This window comes from Ziziphus jujuba, chromosome 10 (genome assembly GCF_031755915.1).
Source record: "Ziziphus jujuba cultivar Dongzao chromosome 10, ASM3175591v1".
Classification (NCBI taxonomy): domain Eukaryota; kingdom Viridiplantae; phylum Streptophyta; class Magnoliopsida; order Rosales; family Rhamnaceae; genus Ziziphus; species Ziziphus jujuba.
In genome coordinates, this window is record NC_083388.1 from 25,396,042 (window position 1) to 25,422,318 (window position 26,277).

A 26,277-nucleotide genomic window follows, 5' to 3' on the forward strand; every position below is an offset into this window, starting at 1 on the left:
TGTCCATCTTAAAGCCAAAAAACTGCTCAAGCAAAAGAATACGATCAGGTAGAGACCTTACCAGATATAATTGTTCTAGTTTATGCCACATTTCAGAAGTGGTGGTTACATCATCTACCTTTCTCAGCACATTATCTGACAAGTGAAGAATGATCGTACTTAGAGCAATCTCATCCATCTCCAATTTCTTGTCTTCCGAGAGATCTGCCGAGAACGTTCCATCTATGGCTCTTGCTACTTTCATCTAGACAAGAACAGCCTTCATTTTCTTCCTCCAAAGCAGGAAGTCCCCTTTGCCATTGAAGATCTCCACCTCAATCTTTGATGCCATTCTTGATCATATGAGTTCTTGATACAGAATCTCCACCAACCTTCCTATCCTTGCTCTGATACCACTTGTTGTGGAAAGCAGCAAGAACAAGAACTTAAAAACAAAGAAAAACACACACACAGTTTAACGAGGTTCGGCCAAAATATTGCCTACGTCCTCGTGCTCAGGTTCTGAGCTTCTGCTATTATTATTATATGAGAACAATAAGAGCTTCACAGGTTCTTCAATGGTGAATCACTCAGAACAACACCCAAAACCAACCCGTAAGCCCACATACACCCTCACTCAATCTGTCTTAGCCAATTTCACAAAGAAATTGTTCCTACACCTACAGATTATCTCAATGAGTTTGTACAAAACACGAAGAACTCAATTTCCTCTCAAAATCACTGAAAAACAAACTCAATTCCTTAGCTCTGCAATCTGTAAAACCAGAAGTAAGTGAAAAAGGACGAAGGTCGTTATTTATATCCAGTATTGCTGTTGCTGATGTGGCAATCCAAAATGACGTGGACCAATGATAATTAGCCCTTCATATAACCACCATAACTAATCCACATGGCCTGCACGTGATTCTGTTATTCAGATAAAACCACCATTGAACCAATACGACACCGTCCTACTTATATCATTAAACCAGATGCAAAACGCTATCGTTCTTCTTCTCAAAACGATATAACTGTATTGTATCCAAAACGACATCGTTTCTTACTTCCTTTATGCACAAGCTTAAACAGATGCACATCAGTTCTCAACACTCCTCGACTCTTGAGGATTATTTCTTTACACTAAGAATGAGAATTTTAATGATAAAAAATGCAGTAAATTTTCGGTTTTTTTAATTTTTTTATTTTCCTTCTTATTAGCGAATCGGTATCCAAATTCATTGTGTCACTGTTAAAAACACAATTGAACCAACTGAAGTTTACGGACAAAAGCTAACTGGTGGTACCAAATATAGCATCTACTTTTCACCGCCAAAATTGAAAGGCTGGTCATAGCTCATAATCAATTCATTATTGCCATCCAGCCATCCAAGTCACTTCCATCACTTATCTTTTTTTTTTTTTTTTTTTTTTTGGGGTTACTATTCCTGAAAAGAAAACCCAAAAAAAAAAAAAAAAAAAAAAGCCTCGGTATGGAACAGTGTACTTTTGCTGTATTTATGGCATTCATACATTAGCCTCTCAACAAATAATTCTACCATTTCCATACATTTCTTTTTGCCATTCACTCTCAATTTTCTTATTTCTTACGGGTTTAGAACCTACTAACATTATTCTATTTGAATGCAGATAATTAATAAACAAAACCATACGAGGAGTCTGTAGAGCCAGTAGTATTTTACTTATTTTAAGTAAAATTCGTTGAAGGATAAAAGTTGAGCCATATATATATAAATAAAATATCAAATTGATGAATAGTGTTTTTTTTTTTTTTAATGGAAAAGATAGATTAGTTATTTTTTATTAACAAAAAGATAAAACTGCACATCTACTTGGCATGATGATCGTAAGAAAATTCAGAGGTATTCCGAATTTAATAACATAAAATTTTAATCCTTTACTTTGATGTACAATTTGATGAATATTAATATCTCAATTGAGATACTGAATAAAAATATTGTAATTTTGCTTTAAATGGGAAAACAAAAAAGGTCCAAAAGATAATTGGAAAATAGAATTTTGTTTTCTTTTATAAAAAATTTTGGCACTAAATTTAAATTTAATACAAGATATGGCTTTATTATTATTATTTAAAAAAAAAAAAAAAGACCATGAGATTAGGAGGATCCTATTCCCTCCTCCAGTTAAAATAAAATAAAACATCCCAAAATGAAAAAATAATAATAAAAAAATTAATAAAACAGAAAGATAATAAATAATTTATTAGGATAATAAAGCACTAGGGAAAGTCTATACCACACGGCATCACTTTTAACGAGGAAGAATTTCTTTACACATCTTTGTTTCTTCATTATAATAAAGCACCTTCACGCCTCACAACACAAGTTCCATTCACATCACCGAACACCAAGGTGTCATTTCTCTTGCTGTGTCAAAGAATTGGCCAATTCTTCAAAATGATGGAAATAACGTATTTTTTAATGGTATATTTTCTCAGCCTGTTTCGTGCAACAACCGGAAGGATTCATTGATCCACAATGACCCAATCATGTTTGTAAGTTACATAAAGCTCTATACGGCCTTCGACAAACACCGAGAGCTTGGTTCGACAAGTTACAGCAATTCCTCCTTAAATGGGGCTTCACCAATTCATGCGCAGATGTATCATTATTTTATCTCTATAATTATAATGGCCTGTATACTTTAATGTTGGTATACATCGATGACACATTATTCACTGAAAACTCTTTGCGGGCACTTCAAAAATTACAAGATGATCTACACTCTACCTTTACTCTCAAACAACTTGGAGAATTGAATTATTTTTTGGACATCGAAGTATAAGACTTATCAGGCATATATGTCTTTTAGTCCAAATATGCTTCTCGTCTTCTTTCCAAAAGCAACATAGTCACATCCAAGAGTTGTAACACACCAATCAGTATTTCTGGTATTCTCCAACTTTGAAGGTAATCCTTTTGACAAGCCAACTCTTTATTGCAGCACTTGGTGCCTTATAATATTTCACTCTCACCTGCCCAAAAATCTCATATTCTGTCAATCATCTTAGTCAGTTTCATACAAGGAACACCTACTAGATTGGCAAGCTTGCGAATGGCTACTCCGTTACATACAAGGAACCATAAATCTTGGCCTACACATCAAACCTTCTACGTCTTTCAATCTCCTTGGTTTTTCAGATGCTGAGTGGGCTGCTAACCCTGACGACCGTCGATCCACCAGTGGCTATGCCATATACATGGGCTGCAATTCGATTTCTTGGGAGTGCCAGAAGACATAAGGTTGTTTCTAGATTAAGCACTGAGAATGAGTACCGAGCCTTAGCTTCCACAGCCTCTGAAATAGCATGCTTACAACATCTTTTCTGTGATATCCAAATTCCACATACCCACTGTTCCATAATCTCGTGTGACAACATAAATGCCACTTCTTTAGCTCTAAATCCTGTTTCGATCTTCATTTTGTGAGAGACAAGATCTTACTTCATGACCTGGCCGTTCACCATGTACCCACTTAGGAGCAGCTTGCTGATCTAATTCACAGAACCACTGCCCGCATGTTGTTTTCAATGGCTACGTGTCAAGCTAAAGCTAAATGTGGAGCCTTCCCTTTAGCTTCCCGGGAGATGTTAGCCAAGATAACAAAAGCCCAAATAAAAACACCAATAATAAGAGGCTGCCCAATACCAGAGCCCAAGACTCTAGCAATTTCAGGAACTAACCAGAGGAACCTGTGTGCACAATTACTGACATGTAATCCTTATCCATATCTCCAACTTTCATCAAGCTTCTTTTTATATATTTTATTATTTTTGTCAATTATTGGTCGGATCGCAAGGGTTTTACTATAAGATATATTATTTTAAAAGAAACATTGAGGAAAGAGACATCCATTTCCTTTACAGCGCAAAACGAAAGGGAATGAGCATGGCTTATTATTTTTTAAAATTACCTGAAGATTGTATTGCCAACATCTTCTCCTTCACGTCTCCTCGCGATGTGTGTCGTTCCTTTTTGGTTTCGCGGGCTTTTAGGTCGGCCGCTGAAGCCGACGCCGTTTGGGAGCGGTATCTGCCACCCGATTGCTACTCTATCATCTCTCGCTGTCCCAATCCCCCTCCTCATCTCTCTAGTCTTTCCAAGAAAGACCTCTATTTTTCTCTCTGCAACTTTCCGCTCCTCATTGACGATGGCAAGAAGGTATTTTTACCCCCCTATCGTGCATCTGAAAATTGATTTTTTTTTTTTGTATGTATATATATTTGTTTTTCATTAAATTCTCCATAATTTCGAATTAGATCGCGTTGTATACGCTTTCGGTTGCGCTTAAAATTGTGTTTTTAGGGGCTTCTTCGATTAAAATTGTAAAAAATTATCGTTGTCAGCACCTCTGTCACGATTTCTTTCCAATTAACCGAGCCATTCCCAATAAGTTAATAGAACCTAGTTTCGATGCGAAAGTATAAAGGTGATTTTTCAAATTGGGCATCTAATTGTTCTTTTTTATGTCCAGAAAAAAATAATAATAATAAAGTTTTGTTCTTTTTTTAATTTTGTGTCCTTAAGAATCCAATTATTTTTAATTTCTTCTATTTGGACTTATTCTCCTGTCCATTGGATCTTAGCATTGGTGATTAGTTTTTACAACAAGTCAAGGCTTTTTTTTTTTTGGGTCAACCTGTGTAAAAATACTTTCCTGATTAATGTCTTCTGCGCTTTTTGCAAGTATTATATCATATATACTGTATATCTTATGGTCATTTTCTTTAACAGCAAATGGTGAAAGCTGCAATGTCTGAAAAAACAATATATATATATATATATTTATTTATTTCTTTTTCAACTCAATCATTTGGTGGGTTTTGATTGCTGATTGCTTTTCTGTGGAATTCACACTGCATGTGTTGACCTTCAATTACTACAAGACTCTTCTATTTCCCCTTTGTTTGTACATTTATGTCTCGGTCGCAATCACCTTTGGTGTATCCATTCAAAACATAGCTTTGTTTTGTGCTTCATAGATGTGTCTATATTTCTATGCCTGTCACTAAGAACAATTTAGTTTTTTGGATTCAGTAGATTTTCTGACTCAAGGTTTTAGTTGCATGCACATGCAAAATTGAAATCCGACAAAAGTGTTTTTTGGCATTAATCAGAGCTTTTCACTGGAAAAGTCGAGTGGTAAGAAATGCTACATGATCTCTGCAAGGGACCTATCAATCATTTGGGGTGATACTCCGGACTATTGGAGATGGATTCCTCTGCCCGAAGCAAGGTCTCTCTCATCGATTGCCCTCTTATGTTTTGGCTATTGTTTTGAAGCGTATATTGCGATGGTTGTCACAGACTGAATGTTCATTGTAATCAAAACAGGTTTCCTGAGGTGGCCGAGCTTATGGATGTTTGTTGGTTCGAGATCCGTGGCAAGATTGATGTTCGTATGTTATCTCCATTGACAACGTATGCGGCTTACCTTGTGTTCAAGTTAACTACAGATGCAGAGGGATTTGAAGACGTGCCAGTGCAGACTGGCGTTGGACTTGTTGGGGGAGAAACAAGCAGTAGAAATGTGTATTTGGATGCGGATCCAAGAGAGAGAAATGACGGGTGGTTGGAAGTTGAGCTGGGTGACTTCAACTATGGAGGAGATGGACAAGATGGTGAGTTGGAAATGAGCGTTTGTGAGACCAATCGTGGTAACTGGAAGAGCGGATTCATCTGTGAAGGGATCGAGATCAGACCAAAAGAAGTAATAAATTAGAGATGTTTTGCAGTTCCATGCTAATTGTTCACAGTTCTTTTTTTTTTTTTTTTTTTTTTTGGTTGTGTCCAGGTTTAGTTGCTGGGGATGTAGAGAGGAAAAAGACTTAACTCTCCTCGCAATGAAGCAATAGCTTCAATGTTGCTAAAATATCATAATTAAGCATCCCAAATGTCAGTGTTTGAAGTTTTTTTATTGTCTAAAAGTCTCTTAAAACAGACGTGGTAGTTTATATCGTTGTTTTGAGATTAAAATGTTTTATCGTTAATTAGATCTCTTACCGATGAAATTGGTGGTTAAATTCGTTCTCATAGATGACTTATTAAGTTAGCATTTTGTAGATTCAAGACTTTCATTACTAAGAATGAGAATTTGAATGGCAAAAAATGCAGTAATTATTATTATTATTATTATTTTGCACTTCTTGTAGGCGAATCGGTATCCAAATTCATTATGTCGCTTTTAAAAACACAATTGAACCAACTGAAGTTTGTGGGCAAAAACTAACTGTTGGTACCATGTATGGCATATACTTTTCACTACCAAATTTCAGCCTCACAGCTCACGGCCATCCAACAATCCAAGTCACTTCCATCACTTTTTATTTATTTTTAATTTTTTAATTTTTTTAATTTTTTAATTTTTTATGGGTAATGGCACTCTCATCACGAAAAGAAACAAAAGAATTAAAGAGGAAAAAAATAAAGCCATAGTATGGAACGTTGTACTTTTGCTGTATTTATGGCATTCATAAACTAGCCTCGAAAACAAATAATCCTACCATTTCCATACACTTCTTTTTCCCACTCACTCTCAATTTTCTTATTTCTTACGGGTTTAGAACTTACTAACATTATTCTATTTGAATGCAGATAATTAATAAACAAAACCATATGAGGAGTTTGTAGAGCCAGTAGTGTTTCAAGTAAAGTTGTTGAAGGGTAAAAGTTGAGCCATAATATATAAGTAGAGCAAAACAATATCAAATTGATGAATATTGAATTTTTTTTTTTAATTTTTTTTGAATGGAAAAGATAGATTGGTTATTTTTTATTAACAAAAAAATAAAACTACACATCTATTTGGCATGATGATGGTAAGAAAATTCGGAGGTGTTCGGAAATTAGTAATATAAAATTTTAATCCTTTATTTTAATGTACAATTTGATGAATATTAATATCTCAATAAAGAGATTGAATGAAAATATTGTAATTTTGCTTTAAAATGGGAAAAAAAATTCGTCCAAAAGATAATTGGAAAATAGAATTTTGTTTTCTTTTACCAAAATTTTAGGCACTAAATTTGAGAGAGAAGAAAGACCCAAAAGCGGCAGCGAACTGAACCAGAAACTGATGCCTGCAACTGCCACCAGGTGCTTTCTCTGCTCCTTTTCTTCATTCTGTTTATTACTTTTTGCATTTTTAATATCTTCTTTTTCTTCTGCCAAAACCCGTCAAATCACTAACTTAGAAGAAAATATATATATATATATATATATATATATATATATATATTCTTTTTCTTTTCTTAGAAATAATCCTCCGATATTTGAGGAGTTCGTATCCATAAACATTAACCAAATCGTCAATACAAGGATTTATAAGGAAATGGTTGAGAACCCACGACCTGAAAATGTTGAATTTTGAGCTTTTGGGTATTGGAATCTGCAGATTGACATCCTTGGATCCACTTCGAGAATGCGCAACTTCATATTTCGAGCACTCTTTTCGAGGCCAATTGTGGTTTATATATTTTTTCAGTGTATTGCTATCATTCTGGTTTTGGGTTTTGATTTGGGATAATATAATTTGGCAAAATATGACCTAAGATTTATTGGGTTTTAGGTGATTTTAGGGTAGAAACAGAATATCTTACTGGATTTTAGGACGTCAACACTTAAATTTGTTACACAGATTGCAGAGAAGAGCACTGCGTTTGATGCATTTGAATCCAGTGTCAGTGGCGTTTTGCATTATACTCTACCTTAAACTGTGATTTTCAATTTTTATTTTTTATATTTTACACATTGATTTGGGGATGATGGAATGAGCAAATGGTGAATATCCCACTAATAGAATCGATTTTAAGGAAGAAGTGATAGAACAATATGCCTTTAGCCTAAAACACTACTTATGCACATTGGATATTGAATCTGCTAGAAGTGCCAGTAAGGGGAAGTGAGCTTATTTGTGATACTTTAAAATAGAAGATTTTCTGAGACAGATCTACTTGTCGGTTAATTAACACAGGTAGCTTGATTTGTTTGAACAGCTAGCTCTGTATTTAACGTTATGTCTTTAATAATCAGAAGAAGTAGGCTTCCGTTGCGGGTGGCTGGCTTTCTTGATTAAATTACTGAGTTACTTTTCTGTTTGGTGGCTGTTGGAGAAGTTGTTTGATATGATAATATCAGTATCATGATGAAGAGTCATTACCATACAGCTAACAAAAGTCTTTCCACTTGCAGAGTGATGCATATACAGCGTTGTTGCACTTTTCTGTGCAATTTAGGCCCTTCATATTGGGTTTAATTTCTAAATGCTTTTTATGATATTGGATAGTATTATCTGACCACTAACCCTGTCACATAGCTGGATATCTTTGCAAATCCTGATGAACCTGCAGTTGCTTTCTTCTTCTTCTTCTTTTTTTTTTTTTTTTCCTTTAAAAAAAGAAGAAAAAAGGAGAAATTATTATTATTTTTTTTTTAACACAAAATGGATCTTTATATAGGATAAGATAAGAAAATAGAAACTACTTTAAAAATATTGTGAAATTAAGTCTCCGTGGATCAATATTGACTTGTTTTCACATAAATCTAACTAGGACTTATTTCAAACTATGAAACTGCATATGTACAGTTTGTTTCCTTCTAAGGAATTGGCTTTGAAATCCTTAAACATTGGCGGTTAAATTTGTTTGCTTGGTTATTGATGGGAAAGGGTGATTATTTGTTTTCCTTTTCTTCTTTCAAACTGATACCTACAGAACAATGACTATAAGTGAATTATAAGATGCTTATTTTTCTTTCCTGGTGGCTTGCAGGTGCCTTGATCATTTTTCTTTTCCTGAAGATATTCATTCACCCAAGACTGTCAAGAGGATTTTCATTTCAATAATATTATCCTAGCAACATAACATCCTTTCTTCCTGAAGTTGGTGGTTAGTCCTGGTACAGTTGGTGGCTAGTCCTGGTATAGTACTTTTTTCATTTAGTTCTTCTGGTTTCCTACAAAAATTTCCCTGTTGTCTTCAACTGCAGCATCTTTATCTGATGGGAGGTTTTATGTGGTGGCAGTGTTTAAATGGTAGCATTTTTGGACCATTGTTAATTCCATATAAAGCATGACAAAAAAGCGTTGAATCATGTGACTTTGCTGCTTCTTGTGCTGGTGGATAAATGTCTGATCATGCTTTAACTGTACAAGATGCTTCTCTTACTGTGATAGATCATCTATTAGCTATAGGACAAGAATTTCCTGATGAATATTAATTTCTCTGATCCCCTTATCTTGTTCGTGAAAAACAAAACAAGTAAAAAGGAGAAAAATAAAAAGAAAACCAAAACTTTGTGAAATGGTAATTTAGAAACTTAGCGGATTGAAAATAGGCCTAACCGATTGAGGGTTCTCCAAGAAAGTTGAAGGAAATCAGAAAAAGAAGAAGAGGTTGTTAGAGAAGGAAGCCATTTTTTAGGTTAAACAAGATGTTGGAGAAAAATGTGGAGTTTTGGGTGGACATTTTGGAAGGTGTCCATTTTCTGCACCTAAATGTGGGTTCTTAAAAAAAATTGGGGGACAAGATTTCTGTAGTTTTTCCTTTCTATATTTGGAGCCTTTCCAGCCTTTGAATTTTTACTTTTTCCAGCAGTTATTTAAGGAACGTAAATTTTGATTCATGTGCATGCATGTTATTCACCGGCCTATTTCCAAATTATTAAAATTCTTAAAAACTGCTTTTGTACCTGGGAGATGGATAGGCGAAAACACAATCCTAGTGAATGAGATTATTCACTCGATGAAGAAGAAGAAAAAAGGTAACGGAATCGTCGGTTTTAAGATAGACATGATGAAAGCTTATGATAGAGTGGATTGGACTGTTCTAACCAGAATTTTATCGAAATTTGGCTTCTCCCACAAGTTCATTACCTTAGTGCTGCGCTGCGTGGCATCGGATTCTGTGGAGCTCCTCTTAAACGGAAGTGTGTTTAGCAAAATCGAAATGAACAGAGGACTCCGACAAGGAGACCCCCTCTCCCCTTCATCATTTACCCCGAGCTGCTCTCAAGGATGATAGTGAAATTGGAAGGTGAAGGGAAAATTCATGGTATCAAGTTAGGAAGATCTAGGCCGGGCATCTCTCATTTGATATTTGCAGATGATATCCTCCTCTTCTGCAGAGCAAACCCGGGTGAGGTAAGGGAATTGTTTGATTGTATCACTAAATACTGCAAATGGACAGGCCAAAGAATGAATATGTCCAAGTCTGGCTGTTTTTTCTCCAAAAGTGTAGCTGGAAAAACAAAGGCAATTGTTAAGAAATTATTAGGCATTAATGAGTTGTCCAAGGAATCAAAATACTTAGGCAACCCATTATTCTCTGCTCGAAATCATTCCAAGGCCTATGAGGATCTCAAACAGAAGATTGAAGCCAAGCTACAAGGTTGGAAGGCAAAATTATTATCTCAAGTACACGTTAGTGAAATCTATCGTCAACGCCATCCCCATTTATGCTATGTCTGCAAACAATCTCCCCTCCAGTTGGTGTCATGATATTGAGAAGTTGGCGAATAACTTCCTTTGGCAGAAATGAGAAACGGGGAAGACTTTTATTCCCATCTCCTGGTCCCGCATCTGCAGACCCAAAGCAGCCGGAGGTCTCGGCATAAGGAGACTCAAAGATATGAATCAAGCTCTTCTAAGCAAACTTGGATGGTACCTGGTCACAGACTCCAATAGAGTGTGGGTCAAGGCTTTAAAAGGAAAATACTATGCAAGCAGTACGTTCTTGAGATGCAAGAAAAAGAAAGGCAATTCTTGGAGTTGGAATGGCATTTTGCTTGCCAGGAAACTTTTAATGAATGGTCTGTGCTATAGAATAGGGAAAGGGACTGACATCAATATTTGGGAGGACCCTTGGGTCCCAAACAACCCAGAGTTTAAGCCCACCCTTCTCTTGCATGGAGGCAATAGTGACGTACAAATGGTCAACTCGCTTAAACTTCGGGATGGAAACTGGAATGTTTCTAAGCTCAAAAGTTTGTTTGACGGCAGTACTGTTAGAAATATTTGCAAAATCCCTTGTATCAACCAAAGTATGAACGACAAATTGATCTGGTGTGGAAACTCGAACGGTTGCTTCTCAGTCAAGTCAGCTTTTCACATGGAAGTTTGGAAAAATTATTCAAGCTCTCCTTGGTGGAAACATTTATGGGCCTCTAAAAGACATGAAAGAGTAAAAATTTTCTTATGGAAATTGGCCAACAAGGGTCTGCCCACTGCCTCCAATCTTTTAGACAGAAATATGTTGATCGACAATCAAACGTGTGTGCATGGTTGTGGTTGTAGAGAATCAGATAGTCATTTATTCTTCCACTGCCAGGTTGCAAAGGCATTATGGTTTGCCTCACCTTGGAGCAAAAAGTGGGACTCTCTTGAAGATCAACCGTTAGAACAGAAATTATTGATTCTATCCAACCCATCCTCAAGTGTTACCTGTTCGTGCTGATGACCATGCAACGTTTTTCCTTTATGCAACTCTTATTCGGGATCAGATATGGTACATAAGGAACAGCTCCTTATTCAAAAACAAGATTTTCTGTTTGGATGATGTTATTTGCAGGCTGGAAATTAGATTTCAAGAAGCTCAAAATGTAGCCACACGCTGTCTGGGAGGTCTCAGGGTGATACATTGCAGGCCAGCCAGAAGCAAACCACCCATACAATGCATCAAGATTAATACAGACGCAGCAATCAGGGATGATTCTAGTCTGGTAGGGATAGTGGCAAGAGACCAGCAGGGAAAAATGCTTCGAATTAAGTCAGTCAGATGTCCTTCAGACATTCCGGAGGTTGCTGAAGCTTATGGTTTGATGCATGGTTTGATGCTATCCAAAAGTTGATTTGTTAATTTTTAATGAAATTTAATATGTGTGCTTCATCCCAGTTTATTTTCACTCCAACAGAAGATCGAAATGATACCCTCAAACAAGGCTGAGAGTCTCTAGAGGGTAGAGAAGTGCTGGTTGGCCAAAGCTCTCGTTATAACAATTGAATGTCACGAAAAACATTGATCAATATATTGTGTGTTGGCAAGAGGAACGGAATAGGTTTTCTTTTTTTTTTTTTTTGTTTTTTTTTTTTTTGGGGTAAATTCACAGGGTGATTGATGAATGGATATTGGTTTATATATTTTATCTTCTCATATATTATAAGATTTAAAATTTTAAATAAGGAATCAATTTAAGATTCATAATTACAAACTATCATCAGAAAACCAATTACAAATCCTTTGCCACATCAGAAAGTCTCACCTCTTCCAAAAAAGATCACATGCTCCTGCTCAAAGCGGCACATGCCTTTTTCTAACACCTCCAACAATTCTTCATCACATGTATATGACCATATTTCTCTCTTTATCATGGTTAATTAGTTATCTAAGAGTCTGTTTATTTATTTTTGAATAATAAGTATTTATTGGTTGTCATAAATTTTTTTAATTAAAAAAATAAATATTGACCAATAATTATTTATTGATAAAATCATTTTTTAAATCAAAATAAAAAGTTAAAATTTTTAATTTTCTTTTTAAAAAATCCACTTTAAACTTAATACAAATTTAAAAAAAAAAACATTAAATAAAATCACAAAATACTTTTCAAACTCACAACCAAAATATTCCCTTTGATGACTATGGCCCTGTTTCTCCTTTTTCTATTTCTAAAAACTTCGTAAACATTATAAATTAGGAATGTGGTATGTTATTTACTCCCTAATTCATTGGTAACGTGTCTTATATAGTTGTCATTTTTTGTTAATATAACTCCCCTTTCAATTTCAACCAAAAAAAAAAAAAAAAACCAAAATATTTAATAGTTTTTCAATTGGAAAACCTTTATAGCCAAGAACTTGCTATGCCAAACACTCTTGTTATCCTCAAATCTCAAGTAGATTGGCACTTGGAGATACCACAAGCTTACACGTGTCATCTTCAGTGGATGTTTCCCTCTTTACAAATAAATATATATATATATATATATATTGGGTGTCACGCGCTGGTATAGATAATGCGTGTCGTGTTGAAGAGAGAGTGGACTTCTGTCGGTAAAAGATTTTTTTAAAGCTTAAATCTATTTTTATTTATTTATTTATTTCTAATTAGGTGGAGATTCGTCTTTGAGAAGTTTTTACTTACACTACTAAAAAATTTCAATACAGTTTTCAAATTTTTATTTTCCAAAGTACCCTTTTATTTGTTTTTTTAAATGCTGGTTTTTGCAAGACTAAAATTTATTTTCACACCCCATTTTATATGAAATTACAAAACCATCGTTTTCTCTTTTCTCTTCGCTGTGTCTGACGGTCTCTGCCTCCAAATTCATCACTCATAGCCTGGTGGCCTGCCATAAACACCGAAATTTTTTTCCCGACGAACCCATAAGAGTATCTGCTTTACTTCTTCTACATTTGTATCTGCTTCAATGGTACTTTCTCTTTCTCTCTGTCTCGTAGATGTTTCATTTCTTTGAAATCTGAAATTGGTATAACTGGGAACAAATAGTTTGGGTAAGAGGAGGAACAAGACCCACACCCTTTGTGTGAGGCGTGGACACTGCAGCTTCCATCTCCACAAAAGAGTTGTTGTTTTTGAGAAAGCCTGAGATATTTTATTTGGTTTCTGTTTCAATTCCTATGCTTTTCTTGATGGGTTTTCACTGTTATGAATTGTGCTAGTATTTGGTCATTTAGCACTTTCTCAAGCAAAAGCGCCGATGTACCGTGTTTATAGCAGGGCGAGGGAGAAATAATTTGACCCAAAGAGAAAAAGAAAATAAATAAATAAATAAAAGGATTTTTTGTAATTTTCCAATGAAATTGCAATGTAAGAAGAAATTTAGGTCGTGCAAAAAGCAATACTTTTCGTCTTTTAGCCAATTGAATTTATTCTTACACTGCTTGTGGCTGCTATTGTGAATCAGGGCTGTTTCTTTGAGGGTCAAAGACTTAACCGCTAAGATTTCTTCCAGACCCTTCTAAAAGAACAGGAATAAGCAAGAACAACAGTGTGTGTGATTTCTTATTGTTCGAATGGGAGTGTGCATGGCAAGGCCAAGCAATAGAGAAACAGAGATCAAGATATTCGAAGACGACGACGACGACGATAAGGCGGTGGATTATTTTAATCAATTGCCTGGAGATTGTATTGCCAACATCATCTCCTTCACGTCTCCTCGCGATGCGTGTCGTTCCTCTTTGATTTCGCGGGCTTTTAGGTCGGCCGCTGAATCAAACGCCGTTTGGGAGCGGTTTTTGCCACCCGATTGCTACTCTATCATCTCTCGCTCTCCTTATCCTCCTCCTTGTCCTTCCAAGAAAGACCTCTATTTTTCTCTCTGCGACTCTCCGCTCCTCATCGACGATGGCAAGAAGGTATTATTTTTACCCCCTTTTATTTTTCTTTTTTTCTCCATTTTCTGAAGCGAGCATCTGAAAATTGATTTTTTTTTTTTTTGGCATATATATATATATATATTTGTTTTTCATTAAATTCTCTATAATTTTGAATTATATCGCTTTGTATACGCATTCGGTTGCGCTTGAAATATGTTTTTAGTGGCTTCTTCGTAGGCAAATTAAAATCTTAAAAAATTACTCCTCTGTCACGATTTCTTTCTTTCCAATTAACCGAGCCATTCCCAATAATTTAATAGAATCTAATTTCGATGCCTATGTATAAAGGTGCTTTTTCTTTTTTAAAATTGGGCATTTAGTTTTTCTTTTTTATGTCCAGCAAAAAAAAATTACAATAATAATAAAGTTCTGTTCTTTTTTTAATTTTGTGTCCATAAGGATCCAGTTATTTTTAGTTTCTTCTAGTTGGACTAATTCTCCTGTTCATGGATGTTAGCATTGGTGATTAGTTTTTACAAAAAGTGAGGTTTTCCTTTGTTTCAAGGCTTTTTATTTTGGGTCAACCCGTGTCATTTACTTTAATAGCAAAAGGTGAAAGCTCCAATGTCTGAAAACACAATGATCGGTCTGCACCATGAAACTACTCTATATATATATATATATATATATATATATATATTTCTTTTTCAATTCAATCGTTTGGTGGGTTTTGATTGCTGATTGCTTTTCTCTACAATTCACGCTACATGTGTTGAACTTCAATTACGACAAGACTCTGCTATTTCCCCCTTGTTTTTTACATTGATGTGGATGTGTGGCTTAGTTTTCGTCTCAGTCGCAATCACCTTCGGTGTATCCATTCAAAACATAGCTTTGTTTTGTGCTTCATAGATGTGTCTATATTTCTATGCTTGTCACTAAGAACAATTTATTTTTTTTGGATTCATTAGATTTTCTCACTCAAGGTTTTAGTTGTATGCACGTGCAAAATTGAAATCTGACAAAAGTTTTTTTGGCATTAATCAGAGCTTTTCACTGGAAAAATCGAGTGGTAAGAAATGCTACATGATCTCTGCAAGGGACCTATTAATCATTTGGGGTGATACTCCAATGTATTGGAGATGGATTTCTCTGCCGGAAGCAAGGTCTCTTTTGCCCTCTTATATTTTGTTTATTGTTTTGAAGCATATATTGCAATGGTTTTCACAGACTGAATGTTCATTGTACTCAAAACAGGTTTCCTGAGGTGGCCGAGCTTATCGATGTGTGTTGGTTCGAGATCCGTGGCAAGATTGATGTTCGTATATTATCTCCATTGACAACGTATGCGGCTTACCTTGTATTCAAGTTTACTAAAAGTGCACATGGATTTGAACAACTGCCAGTGGAGACTACCTTTGGACTTGTTGGGGGCGAAAGAAGCAAGAGGAATGTGTATTTGGATGCCAAAAGACACCATAGGAATGGCAATGGTACATATCCAAAAAAGAGAAAAGATGGGTGGTTGGAAGTTGAGCTGGGTGACTTCTACTATGGAGGAGATGGACAAGATGGTGAGTTGGAAATGAGGGTTCTTGAGATCTGGCGTTGTCACTGGAAGAGAGGTTTCATTTGTGAAGGGATCGAGATCAGACCAAGAGGAGTAATAAATTAGAGATGTCACTGCATTTCCATACCCCCCCCTTAAGTATGCCAAATGTGGATTTCGTCGTTTTAAAATCTCGAATTCCTTTGTGTTCGAGTGCATACAGTGTTTCAAGTGTTTTCATCGTCTAAAAAATAGACGTGCTAGTTTATGTCATTCTGAAATTAAAATGTTTTATCGTTGATTAGATCTCTTACCGATGAAAACGGTGGCTAAATTCATTCTCATAGATGACTTATTAAGTTAGCATCTTGTACATACAAGTCTTTTATTGCTAAGAACGAGAATTTGAATGGCAAAAAGTGCAGTGATTATTATTATTATTAGGTTTTTCCCTTCTTATAGGCAAATCAATATCCAAATTCATTGTGTCGCAGTTAAAAAACAATTGAACCAAATAAACTAACTGTTGGTACCAAACGTAGCATCTACTTTTCACCACCAAATTTAAAGGCTGGTCATAGCTCATAACCATTTCATTGTTGCCATACAACCATCCAAGTTGCTTCCATCACTTTTTTCTTTTTCTGGTAATGACCCTTCATCACTTACTACTCCTGAAAAGAAACCAAAAAAAAAAAAGAAAAAGAAAAAAGAAAAAAAAAAAAAGGCCTTGGTATGGAACATTGTACCTTTGCTGTATTCATGGCATTCATACACAACAAATAATCCTACCATTTCCATACATTTCTTTTTCCCACTCACTCTCAATTTCTTAGTTCTTACGGGTTTAGAACCTACTAACATTATTCCATTTAAATGCAGATAATTAATAAACCAAACCGTATGAGGAGTTTGTAGAGCCAGTAGTGTTTTACGAATTCTAAGTAAAATTCGTTGAAGGATAAAAGTTGAGCCGTATCAAATTGCTGAATAGTGATTTTTTATATTTTTTATTTTTGAATGTAAAAGATGGATTGGTTATTTTTTATTAACAAAAAAGATAAAACTGCACATCTATTTGGCATGATGATGGTAAGAAAATTCAGAGGTGTTCGGAAGTTAATAACATAAAATTTTAATCCTTTATTTTGATGTACAATTTGATGAATATAAATATCTCGATTAAGAGATTGAATGAAAATATTGCAATTTTGCTTTTAAATGGGAGAAAAAAATTCGTCCAAAAGATAATTGGAATATAGAATTTTGTTTTCTTTTATCAAAATTTTAGGCACTAAATTTAAATTTAATACAAGATATGGACCTTAATATTATTATTAAAAAAAAAAAAAAAAAAAGACCCTGACATTGGGAGGATCACATCCTCTCCTCCGGTTAAAATAAAATAAAACAACCCCAAAAAAAGAAAAATAAATAAATAAATAAAAAGATAATAAATAAATTTTTAAAAAAAAAAAAAAAAAAAAGAGAGAAAAGCCTTTCTTCAGTCTGGTTTCATCTATCTCCTCAAGTTGCCGGACACGAAGCAAAGAGAGAAGAAAGACCCAAAAGCGGCAGCGAACTGAACCAGAAACTGTAACTTGCAACTGCCACCAGGTGCTTTCTCTGCTCCTTTTCTTCATTCTGTTTATGTTTTTTGCATTTTTAATATCTTCTTTTTCTTCTGCCAAAACCCGTCAAATCACTAACTTAGAAGAAAAAATATATATATATTTATATTCTTTTTCTTTTCTTAGAAATAATCCTCCGATATTTGAGGAGTTCGTATCCATAAACATTAACCAAATCGTCAATACAAGGATTTATAAGGAAAAAGAAAAATGATAACCCAAGACCTAAAAATGTTGAATTTTGAGCTTTTGGGTATTGGAATCTGTAGATTGACATCCTTGGATCCACTTCGAGAATGCGCAGCTTCATATTTCGAGCACTCTTTTTGAGGCCAATTGTGGTTTATATATTTTTTTCAGTGTATTGCTATCATTCTGGTTTTGGGTTTTGATTTGGGATAAGACTGTCTAATTCGGCAAAATGTGACCTAAGATTTATTGGGTCTTAGGTGATTTTAGCGTAGAGATAGAATAACTTACTAGGTTTAAGGACGTCAGAACTTAAATTTGTTACACAGATTGCAGAGGAGAGCACTGCGTTTGATGCATTTGAATCAGTGTCAGTGACGTTTTGCATTATACTCTGCCTTGAACTGTGATTTTTTTTTTTTTTTTAATACATTAATTTGGGGATGATGGAATGAGCAAATGGTGAATATCCCACTAATAGAATCGACTTTAGGGAAGAAGTGATCGAACAATGTGTCTCTGTAGCCTAAAACACATTACTTATGCGCAGTGGATATTGAATCTGCTAGGAGTCCCAGTAAGGGGAAGTAAGCTTATTTGTGATACTCTGAAACAGAAGATTTTCTGAGACAGATCTGCTTGTCGGTTAATTAACACAGGTAGCTTGATTTGTTTGAACAGCTAGCTCTGTATTTAATTTTATGTCTTTAATAATCATCAGAAGTAGGCTTCCTTTGCGGGTGGCTTTTTTGATTAAATTACTAGTTACTTTTCTGTTTGGTGGCTATTGGAGAAGTTGTTTGTTATGATAATATCAGTATCATGATGAAGAGTCATTACCATATCAGCTAACAAAAGTCTTTTTATTCGCAGAGTGATGCACTTACAGCATTGCTGCACTTTTCTGTGCCATTTTAGCCCCTTCATATTGGGTTTAATTCCTGAATGCTGTTTATGATATTGGATAATATTATCTAGCCAGCAACCTTGTCATGTATCTGAACATCTTTGCAAATCCTGATCTAAGAACCTACAGCTACTTTTCTTAAGGAGAAATTATTATTAATTTTCTTAGCATGAAATGGATCTTTACATAAGTTAAGATAAGAAAATAGAAATTACTTTAAAAATATTGTGAAATCGATTCTCCGTGGATCAATGTTGACTTGTTTTCACATAAATCTAACTAGGACTTATTTCAAAATATGACACTGCATATGTACAGTTTGTTTTCTTCTAAGGAATTGGTTTTGAAATTCTCAAGCATTGGCAGTTAAATTTGTTTGCTTGGTTATCGATGGGGAAGGGTGATTATTTGTTTTACTTTTCTTCGTTCAAACTGATACCTACAAAACAATGACTATAAGTGAATTATAAGATGCTGATTTTTCTTTCCTGGTGGCTTGCAGGTGCCTTGATCATTTTTCTTTTCCTGAAGATGATCATTCACTAGCGACTGTCAAAGGATTTTCATTTCAATAATATTATCCTATCAACATAACATCCTTTCTTCTTGACATTGGTGGTTAGTCCTGGTACCGTACTTTTCATTTGGTTCTTCTGGTTTCCTACGTCAAAAATTTCCCTGTTGTCTTCAACTGCGGTATCTTTATCTGATAGGAGGTGTTATCTGGTGGCAGTGTTTAAATGATAGCATTTTGGGACCATTGTTAATTCCATATAAAGCATGACAAAAAAGATTTGAATCATGTGACTTTGCTGCTTCTTGTGCTGGTGGATAAATGGCTGATCATGCTTTAACTGTACAAGATGCTTCTCTTACTGTGGTAGATCATGTATTAGCTATAGGGCAAGAATTTCCTGATGTTGAAACTTGCCGTAGAACGTTGAAGGATATTGCTATAGCACTGCATTTTGATCTTCGAATAGTGAAATCAGATCGCAGCCGTTTCATAGCCAAGTGTTCCAAAGAGGGTTGTCCATGGCGTGTTCATGTAGCAAAATGTTCTGGAGTTCCAACCTTTACAATTAGAACCTTGCATGGAGAACATACTTGTGAAGGAGTTCGCAACCTTCACCACCAGCAGGCATCAGTGGGGTGGGTTGCTAGATCTGTAGAAGCACGTATTCGAGATAATCCTCAATATAAACCGAAGGAAATCCTTCAGGATATTCGTGATCAACATGGTGTTGCTGTTTCTTACATGCAAGCTTGGCGTGGAAAGGAGCGTAGTATGGCCGCCCTTCATGGAACTTTTGAAGAGGGGTATCGCCTTCTTCCTGAATATTGTGAGCAATTAAGGAAAACCAATCCAGGAAGCATTGCTTCGGTTTTTGCTACAGGACAAGAAAATTGCTTCCAACGCCTCTTTATTTCTTATCGTGCATCAATCTCTGGGTTTATTCATGCATGTAGACCACTTCTAGAGCTTGATAAAGCACATCTTAAGGGGAAATACTTGGGTACAGTACTTTGTGCTGCAGCAGTTGATGCTGATGATGCTTTGTTTCCTTTAGCAATAGCTATTGTTGATGTGGAAAGTGATGAAAACTGGATGTGGTTCATGTCAGAATTGCGAAAGCTTCTTGGAGTGAACACTGAAAGCATGCCTAGACTTACTATTCTATCTGAAAGACAAAGAGGCATTGTAGAGGCAGTAGAAACACATTTTCCAAGTGCTTTCCATGGTTTTTGTCTGCGTTGTGTTAGTGAAAATTTCCGTGACACATTTAAGAACACAAAGTTGGTGAATATATTTTGGAATGCTGTTTATGCCCTCACTGCAGTTGAATTTGAGAGCAAGATTGCTGAGATGGTCGAGATCTCACAAGATGTCCTACAGTGGTTCCAACACTTTCCTCCCCAACTGTGGGCGGTAGCATATTTTGAGGGTGTGAGATATGGCCATTTCACATTGGGGGTCACAGAATTGTTGTATAATTGGGCCCTTGAGTGTCATGAGCTTCCTATTGTGCAAATGATGGAGCATATTCGCCTTCAATTGACATCTTGGTTTGATGATCGGCGAGCTATGGGCATGAGGTGGACCTCAATTCTTGTACCATCTGCTGAGAAGCGAATTCTAGAGGCCATTGCGGATGCTCATTGCTATCAAGTTCTAAGAGCAAATGAGGTTGAGTTTGAGATTGTATCGACTGAGAGGACAAATATTGTTGACATAAGAACTCGTATATGTTCTTGTCGGCGTTGGCAGTTATATGGTTTACCTTGTGCACATGCTGCTGCTGCTCTAATTTCTTGCGGGCACAATGTACATCTATTTGCCGAGCCTTGTTTCACAGTAGAAAATTACCGAGAGACCTATTCCCAGTTGATAAATCCTATTCCAGAGAAGAATCTATGGAGGGAAGTTGGTGAGGGGACAGAAGGTGGAAGTGCCAAGGTTGATATAGCAATACGTCCACCCAAGACTCGGCGACCGCCCGGTAGACCCAAGAAGAAGGTCCCCCGTGTAGAAAACTTCAAACGCCCAAAAAGAGTAGTTCAATGTGGTCGCTGCCATATGTTAGGACATTCTCAAAAGAAATGCACAATGCCAATTTAAATAGAATTAGCTTGTTAAAAATCTTTTCTTTTTTTCCTTTTTGCCCTTTTGAACTTTCATTATTCTTATATGCAATAGAGTCGATGGTGTGCTTGTAATTTTAGTGTATTCTAACTAATTAGTTGCAAAATAAGGATTCAATCCTTTTTGGCAGAGTTCGTTTTTATCTTTGGCCATGTACAGTTTCGGTGGCTAGATTTACTTTTTTGGATCTCCGTCAAAACTCAACTTAATACTCTTATTATATCGGAAAATATCTTTCGATAGTTTGTTTCTCTTCTTATAGAGTGTATTGTTGTTTTTTTTTTTTTAATTCAACTTAGAAATTAAAAGATCTTCAACACTTTGGGCAGAAGTCTCCTAGTGATTCACTAAATTCTGAAAAGGGTCTAATAGTTTTTGGATTGCCTATGCATAGAATTATTATATTTACTATATGGTATGAAAGCCAAAAAGTGCCGTCAATTGCCATAGATATTCATGTTGGAAATGAAGTCCGCAAGATCGTCCTGCATATTTTTTGCAAATATTATGTCACATGTGCATCTTATATTATTCTTTTTTGTTTTGTTTGTTTTAACCAATCATAATGCGATGAATCCACTAATTTTCAAAATGTTATTAACCACGCAGAAAGAAAAGTAAATTTACAACCTTTCGCAAATACCCGAAAAAAAATGGAACAAAACTGATAAACACATTAAATTTCCTACAGAAAAGACTAACGGAAATTATAATAAAAAAAAATGATAATTTATTCTTAATTTTTTAAAATATATATTCTAACCCATAATTTTGCATCAGACACGGTCATGTAATTGTTCATGATTGCATTTTTCTTCCTTTTGCTTTTCAATTTTCAATTCTTAATTTGTAGAGCTTCTTCTGGAAACTGTGTCGTTTATCGTAAATACCATGCATCAAATAAACAAAAGAAGCAATGCTATTCAACAATAATTTTCATTAGCATTAGCTAAAACCACCTACACAGAAAGAGTAAGCCAATAATCTTCCACTTGTTCAGTACTCAAACGACAAAGTCTGAATTTGATTACAATTAGCAAAAAAATATAAAAAAATAAAAAGAATCATCACTTGGCTTTAAGTTGAATTGAAAATAGGATGTATTAAGAAGAAACATTCTCTGAAATTCAAAGGAGACTAGCTGTTTTTAATCTCAAAATTTAGTTGAACATACTGGGAAGAGGTCTAACTTCCATGAAAGCATCCACCATCTGAAATAAAGAATTTAAATAACATAACAGAAACGTTAACAATCTAACCGATTGACTACAGATCTAACCTTTTCTTCTCCTTTAAGTATCAATATGGTGTCATGAGGTTATATGAGAAATAATTGGTAACAGCTAAGGAACACCAAAAGCTTACCTCATCAGTCACAGCAGCCCTAGACCTGAGATGTCTTTCAACTAATTCTGTCAGAATTTCAATAAGCCGTTTTTTCACTTCAACCTGTTAGCATGCGTCCAGCACCATACTCCTAAATGATGGACAAGATAAGTAACTTGTAAAGTAAACCCCACCCCATGACAGAATTTGATGCAAATGAACAAGTATCGGTTTCACTCCAAAGCAATAAAGTGCAATAGAAACTGCAAAATACCTTCTTTATATGTTCTATTTCCACATCATCGTCGTGGAAAAAACTGAGGTACTTGACAGGTATGTCAACCTGGATGATATCCAAAAGATATATATATATATATATATATCAATTAGTTATAATTTTTCCAGTGTCTTAAGAATTTAAGTAGTCATAACAGCACTAATACTAAAAGAAAATAAATGTTCCCCAACCGTATGGTGCTGAACACAAAACAATACCTCAAGATTTGCTCCTAACTGCCTGTGTTTCCCAATAGAATCTTGTCCACCAGAGAAGGCATACTTATTTATCTGAAGAGATCAGCACAAATGCTTTTTATTAAACCTATTTTGCAACATGTTCTCAAATATGTTCATTACTGTCATCAACAAACACCTCATCCAGTAACTATCAATTTATGTTTCCTCATATTTTCATCATAATACACATTCCCATGTATTGAAACTCGATTCTGCAAAGATTTTCATATACTATCATATATATATATATATATATATTTCCCTCAAACTTATTTTCCTTAAATGATTATTAAGTCTAAAATGCCTTTATTTGTTTACAACTTCCTTTCCCATGGATATATTCTAAAGAACTTGGTGCACGATGGCGACCACAACTACATGTTAGCCAAAAATAAAAAATAAAAAATAAAAAAATTCAGCCCATCGCTAAGACACAAATAAAGTCTTCAAGAAGAGTATTTGCAGCTGATTAATTCATATGACCACACAACTGTGGCAACAATTTCAGAAGCAAACCCTGTTCTTAAAGGCCGTTGCAGAATCAGTCACATATATTGCAGAATTAGGATCACTAGCAGACATTTTTCCGCTTTATCCCTGCAAGAATAAAGATTAAGATAAAGACATGATAAATTAATTAACTTGAGGAAGATATAAAGCCCAATAAGCATTACGAAACAAGATAATAAATTAAATTTGTCTCTTAAATATTCAACTATCGTCTAGTAAACAAACAACAACACGAAGCCATATAAGTAGGATATTATTCTATAAACTAAAGTATCATGGAGAGGTATTTCCAGAAAACACCAGGAAAGAACCCCAGATCCTTAAAGTTCCACTTCCATCTCATGGATTAAATTAGATGCGTGATTGAAGGATGTTACTACAAATACAACAAGGATAATAAATTCTGTGCTATATCATACAAATACCTGCAAGGCAGGGAAGAAAGATGACTCTATCAATGCAGGCTTATGGTATCCAATCCGGGGAGCAACATCTTGTGTCATTCTGAAATAAGGATCCTGAACAAATAAACAAACAAAGAAAGTACAGTAAGAATAGAACACAGATATACGCTTGCAGTTGCTTGTAATGTATTAATACATGGACAATGGGCAAGCATAGAGAGAGATAGTAACCTAGCCTATTAACATTTCAGTCTTACCATATCTAACAAGAATCAAGACCAGTATATTCAGATTCAGGTTATAAGAACCAGTTCAAAACACAACAAGAACCATTACCAACCTGACTAAATGATCATAATCTGTCTTACATGGATGGGCATAGGAACAAGTTGTCTAAGGATCCAACTTAATCATTGGATAGAATTGAGGCTTCTAATATTTTAAAGAACATGAAAGTTAAACTGAAGTCCAAAAAATAATCCACTGATACCTGGTCAATTGCACAAGGAATTAAGCAACGAAGCTGATCTCGACCATTGAACAGATGTGGAAATGAACTAGGAAAAGATGAAGCCGCCTGCACTAAGACACAATTACAGTAGCATATGTCATAACACCATCGAAGCAACAATTCTATGCCAACTAACACAATATGAACTATCTTGACAGCTCATAATAAAGTATGGTGCACATGAGAGTCCACCACAATTCACTGCAACAATCACAATTCATATTATGTTCACTATACCTGAAGAGGAGGAAAAAACACTTTTCCAATATGATCTTCACCCTTGAAACCAAAAATACCCTCAACCTGAATGTTCAAGGCAACAATTCAAAATGAATGCACAAAGGTTAAAAAAAAAAAAAAAAAAAAAAAAAAAAAGAAGGGAGGGGGGGAACTCAGCCGGGAAAACTGTTTTCTAGAAAAGGAAAATTGCAACCACCTGATTACATGTGACACACTTTGAAATCTTTGTAATGTTCTTCTAGAAAGCCCTGCACGAAAAATCTCATACAAGCTAAAAGTGTTAGTAAATAGTCAATATTACACAAGTTGGGTTTGGCAATAAATGGACAAATTGTTGTGTTATTCACAAGACAAGGTAATATATTGTGAAACTTTACAATTTCCACATAAAGAACCAATCATTTGGCCAAAAACAGCGAACTTTAAGAGTGGTTTATCCAACAGGAAACAAAATTTGTAATTTTTGAGAACCCATTATGCATACGTACCCACCCATGTAATCGAAATCGGAGAAGGAGAAGATGAAAGTTCTGGTGACAGCAAAACCGCAAGCAATAATATCTTTAGCATTTTCCCGAGGAAATCTCTGGCTTCCTTCCACTGAAAGATCCTTCCACATGCATTTCTCATCATCAGTTAATTGTATAACCAGAGGAACCTTGAAAGCATCTTGCAAATATCTGCATTGAAAAAACCAAACAAAGATTGAAACTTTATAGGTGAAAGAGAAAAAAAAAAACAGAGGAAAAAGGCAAAAAATAATAATAATAATAAATAAAAATAAAAATGACAAACTTGGTGAACATAAAGGGAATAAGATGACCCAAACGCAAAGCTTCAGAGGAAGGGCCTCTTCTAGTTTTAGATATAAAACTCGTCTCCTTTCTCATAGGCATTAAGAATGAGATTGAAGTCCCTGTCAAAATGAGAAATCAATCACACTCAAATTTCCAATCTTATTAAAACAAACAGAAATAGAGATTAAGAATGAGACTGAGAATGGTACCGGTGAGCAAAGAAAACTCCACGTCAGAGGAAGACGTGGGGAGGTCGATTGGTAAGAAGCTGAACGCGGTTGACAAGGGACTGGTCCAGCCTCTTGCAACCGAACTTGACAATGAGCTTGTCGTAGTCAATCCTCTATCCGTTTTTGCTCGACACAATTTCCATGGGGTTACTACCTGTTCTTGTTCCCGCTCTTGCTCTGCTACCTCCCTCTTCTCCATTGTTTCCTGCACTCTGCTCACACAGTCTCCGCTCTCTACTCTGCGCTGCGCTTTGGTTAGTGTTTAGTAATTTGGTGAGTGTATATAGAATTTTCCCCTCAACGTCATTCGCCTGTCAGGCCCAAGTCTTAAGCAGTTTCGCATTTGGCGGGCCGAGACTATCATCATTGAAACTAGGCTTTGAACATTTGTTTTTTTATTTGTGTTTTGTTTTGTTTTTTTCTTTTTTTTTTTGACAATAATCATGTATCTGTTTCAATTTTTCCCTTAAAATA

General features: G+C 35.3%; 3 protein-coding genes, 1 long non-coding RNA gene and 1 pseudogene across 10 annotated transcripts; 4 read left to right on the forward strand and 1 right to left on the reverse strand.

Moving 5' to 3' along the window:
• The first annotated feature begins 3,736 nt into the window (after window positions 1-3,736).
• On the forward strand, window positions 3,737-6,146 carry LOC107412341 (F-box protein PP2-B10). The gene is made up of 3 exons (XM_048469073.2): window positions 3,737-4,178; window positions 5,135-5,253; window positions 5,352-6,146. Exons 1-3 carry the CDS (start codon window positions 3,900-3,902, stop codon window positions 5,737-5,739), a joined length of 786 nt encoding a protein of 261 aa, XP_048325030.2. The 5' UTR covers window positions 3,737-3,899; the 3' UTR covers window positions 5,740-6,146.
• A 683-nt stretch (window positions 6,147-6,829) lies between these two features.
• LOC125421125 (uncharacterized) lies at window positions 6,830-12,060 on the forward strand. The gene is made up of 3 exons (XR_007239293.2): window positions 6,830-7,112; window positions 8,786-8,934; window positions 9,039-12,060. It is a non-coding gene; the product is annotated as an uncharacterized LOC125421125 (long non-coding RNA).
• A 1,125-nt stretch (window positions 12,061-13,185) lies between these two features.
• Window positions 13,186-16,338, forward strand: LOC107412366 (F-box protein PP2-B10). Its single transcript, XM_016020133.4, has 4 exons — window positions 13,186-13,442; window positions 13,938-14,388; window positions 15,397-15,515; window positions 15,607-16,338. Exons 2-4 carry the CDS (start codon window positions 14,047-14,049, stop codon window positions 16,022-16,024), a joined length of 879 nt encoding a protein of 292 aa, XP_015875619.1. The 5' UTR covers window positions 13,186-13,442; window positions 13,938-14,046; the 3' UTR covers window positions 16,025-16,338.
• Window positions 16,339-17,357: 1,019 nt separating this feature from the next.
• LOC107434720 (uncharacterized) lies at window positions 17,358-21,528 on the forward strand. 7 transcript variants are annotated; one of them, XM_060812065.1, is made up of 4 exons: window positions 17,358-17,515; window positions 18,269-18,377; window positions 19,128-19,253; window positions 19,359-21,528. In XM_060812065.1, the coding sequence occupies exon 4, from the start codon at window positions 19,461-19,463 to the stop codon at window positions 21,243-21,245; it is 1,785 nt and encodes a 594-aa protein (XP_060668048.1). In that variant the 5' UTR covers window positions 17,358-17,515; window positions 18,269-18,377; window positions 19,128-19,253; window positions 19,359-19,460; the 3' UTR covers window positions 21,246-21,528. The 7 variants fall into 7 exon arrangements, with proteins under 7 accessions (XP_060668048.1, XP_048324470.1, XP_024923363.1 ...); XM_048468513.2 differs by having other exon boundaries at window positions 19,128-19,243; window positions 19,339-21,528; XM_025067595.3 differs by having other exon boundaries at window positions 19,128-19,243.
• A 624-nt stretch (window positions 21,529-22,152) lies between these two features.
• LOC107404854 (tryptophan--tRNA ligase, cytoplasmic-like) lies at window positions 22,153-26,122 on the reverse strand (annotated as a pseudogene).
• Between the last annotated feature and the right edge of the window lie 155 nt (window positions 26,123-26,277).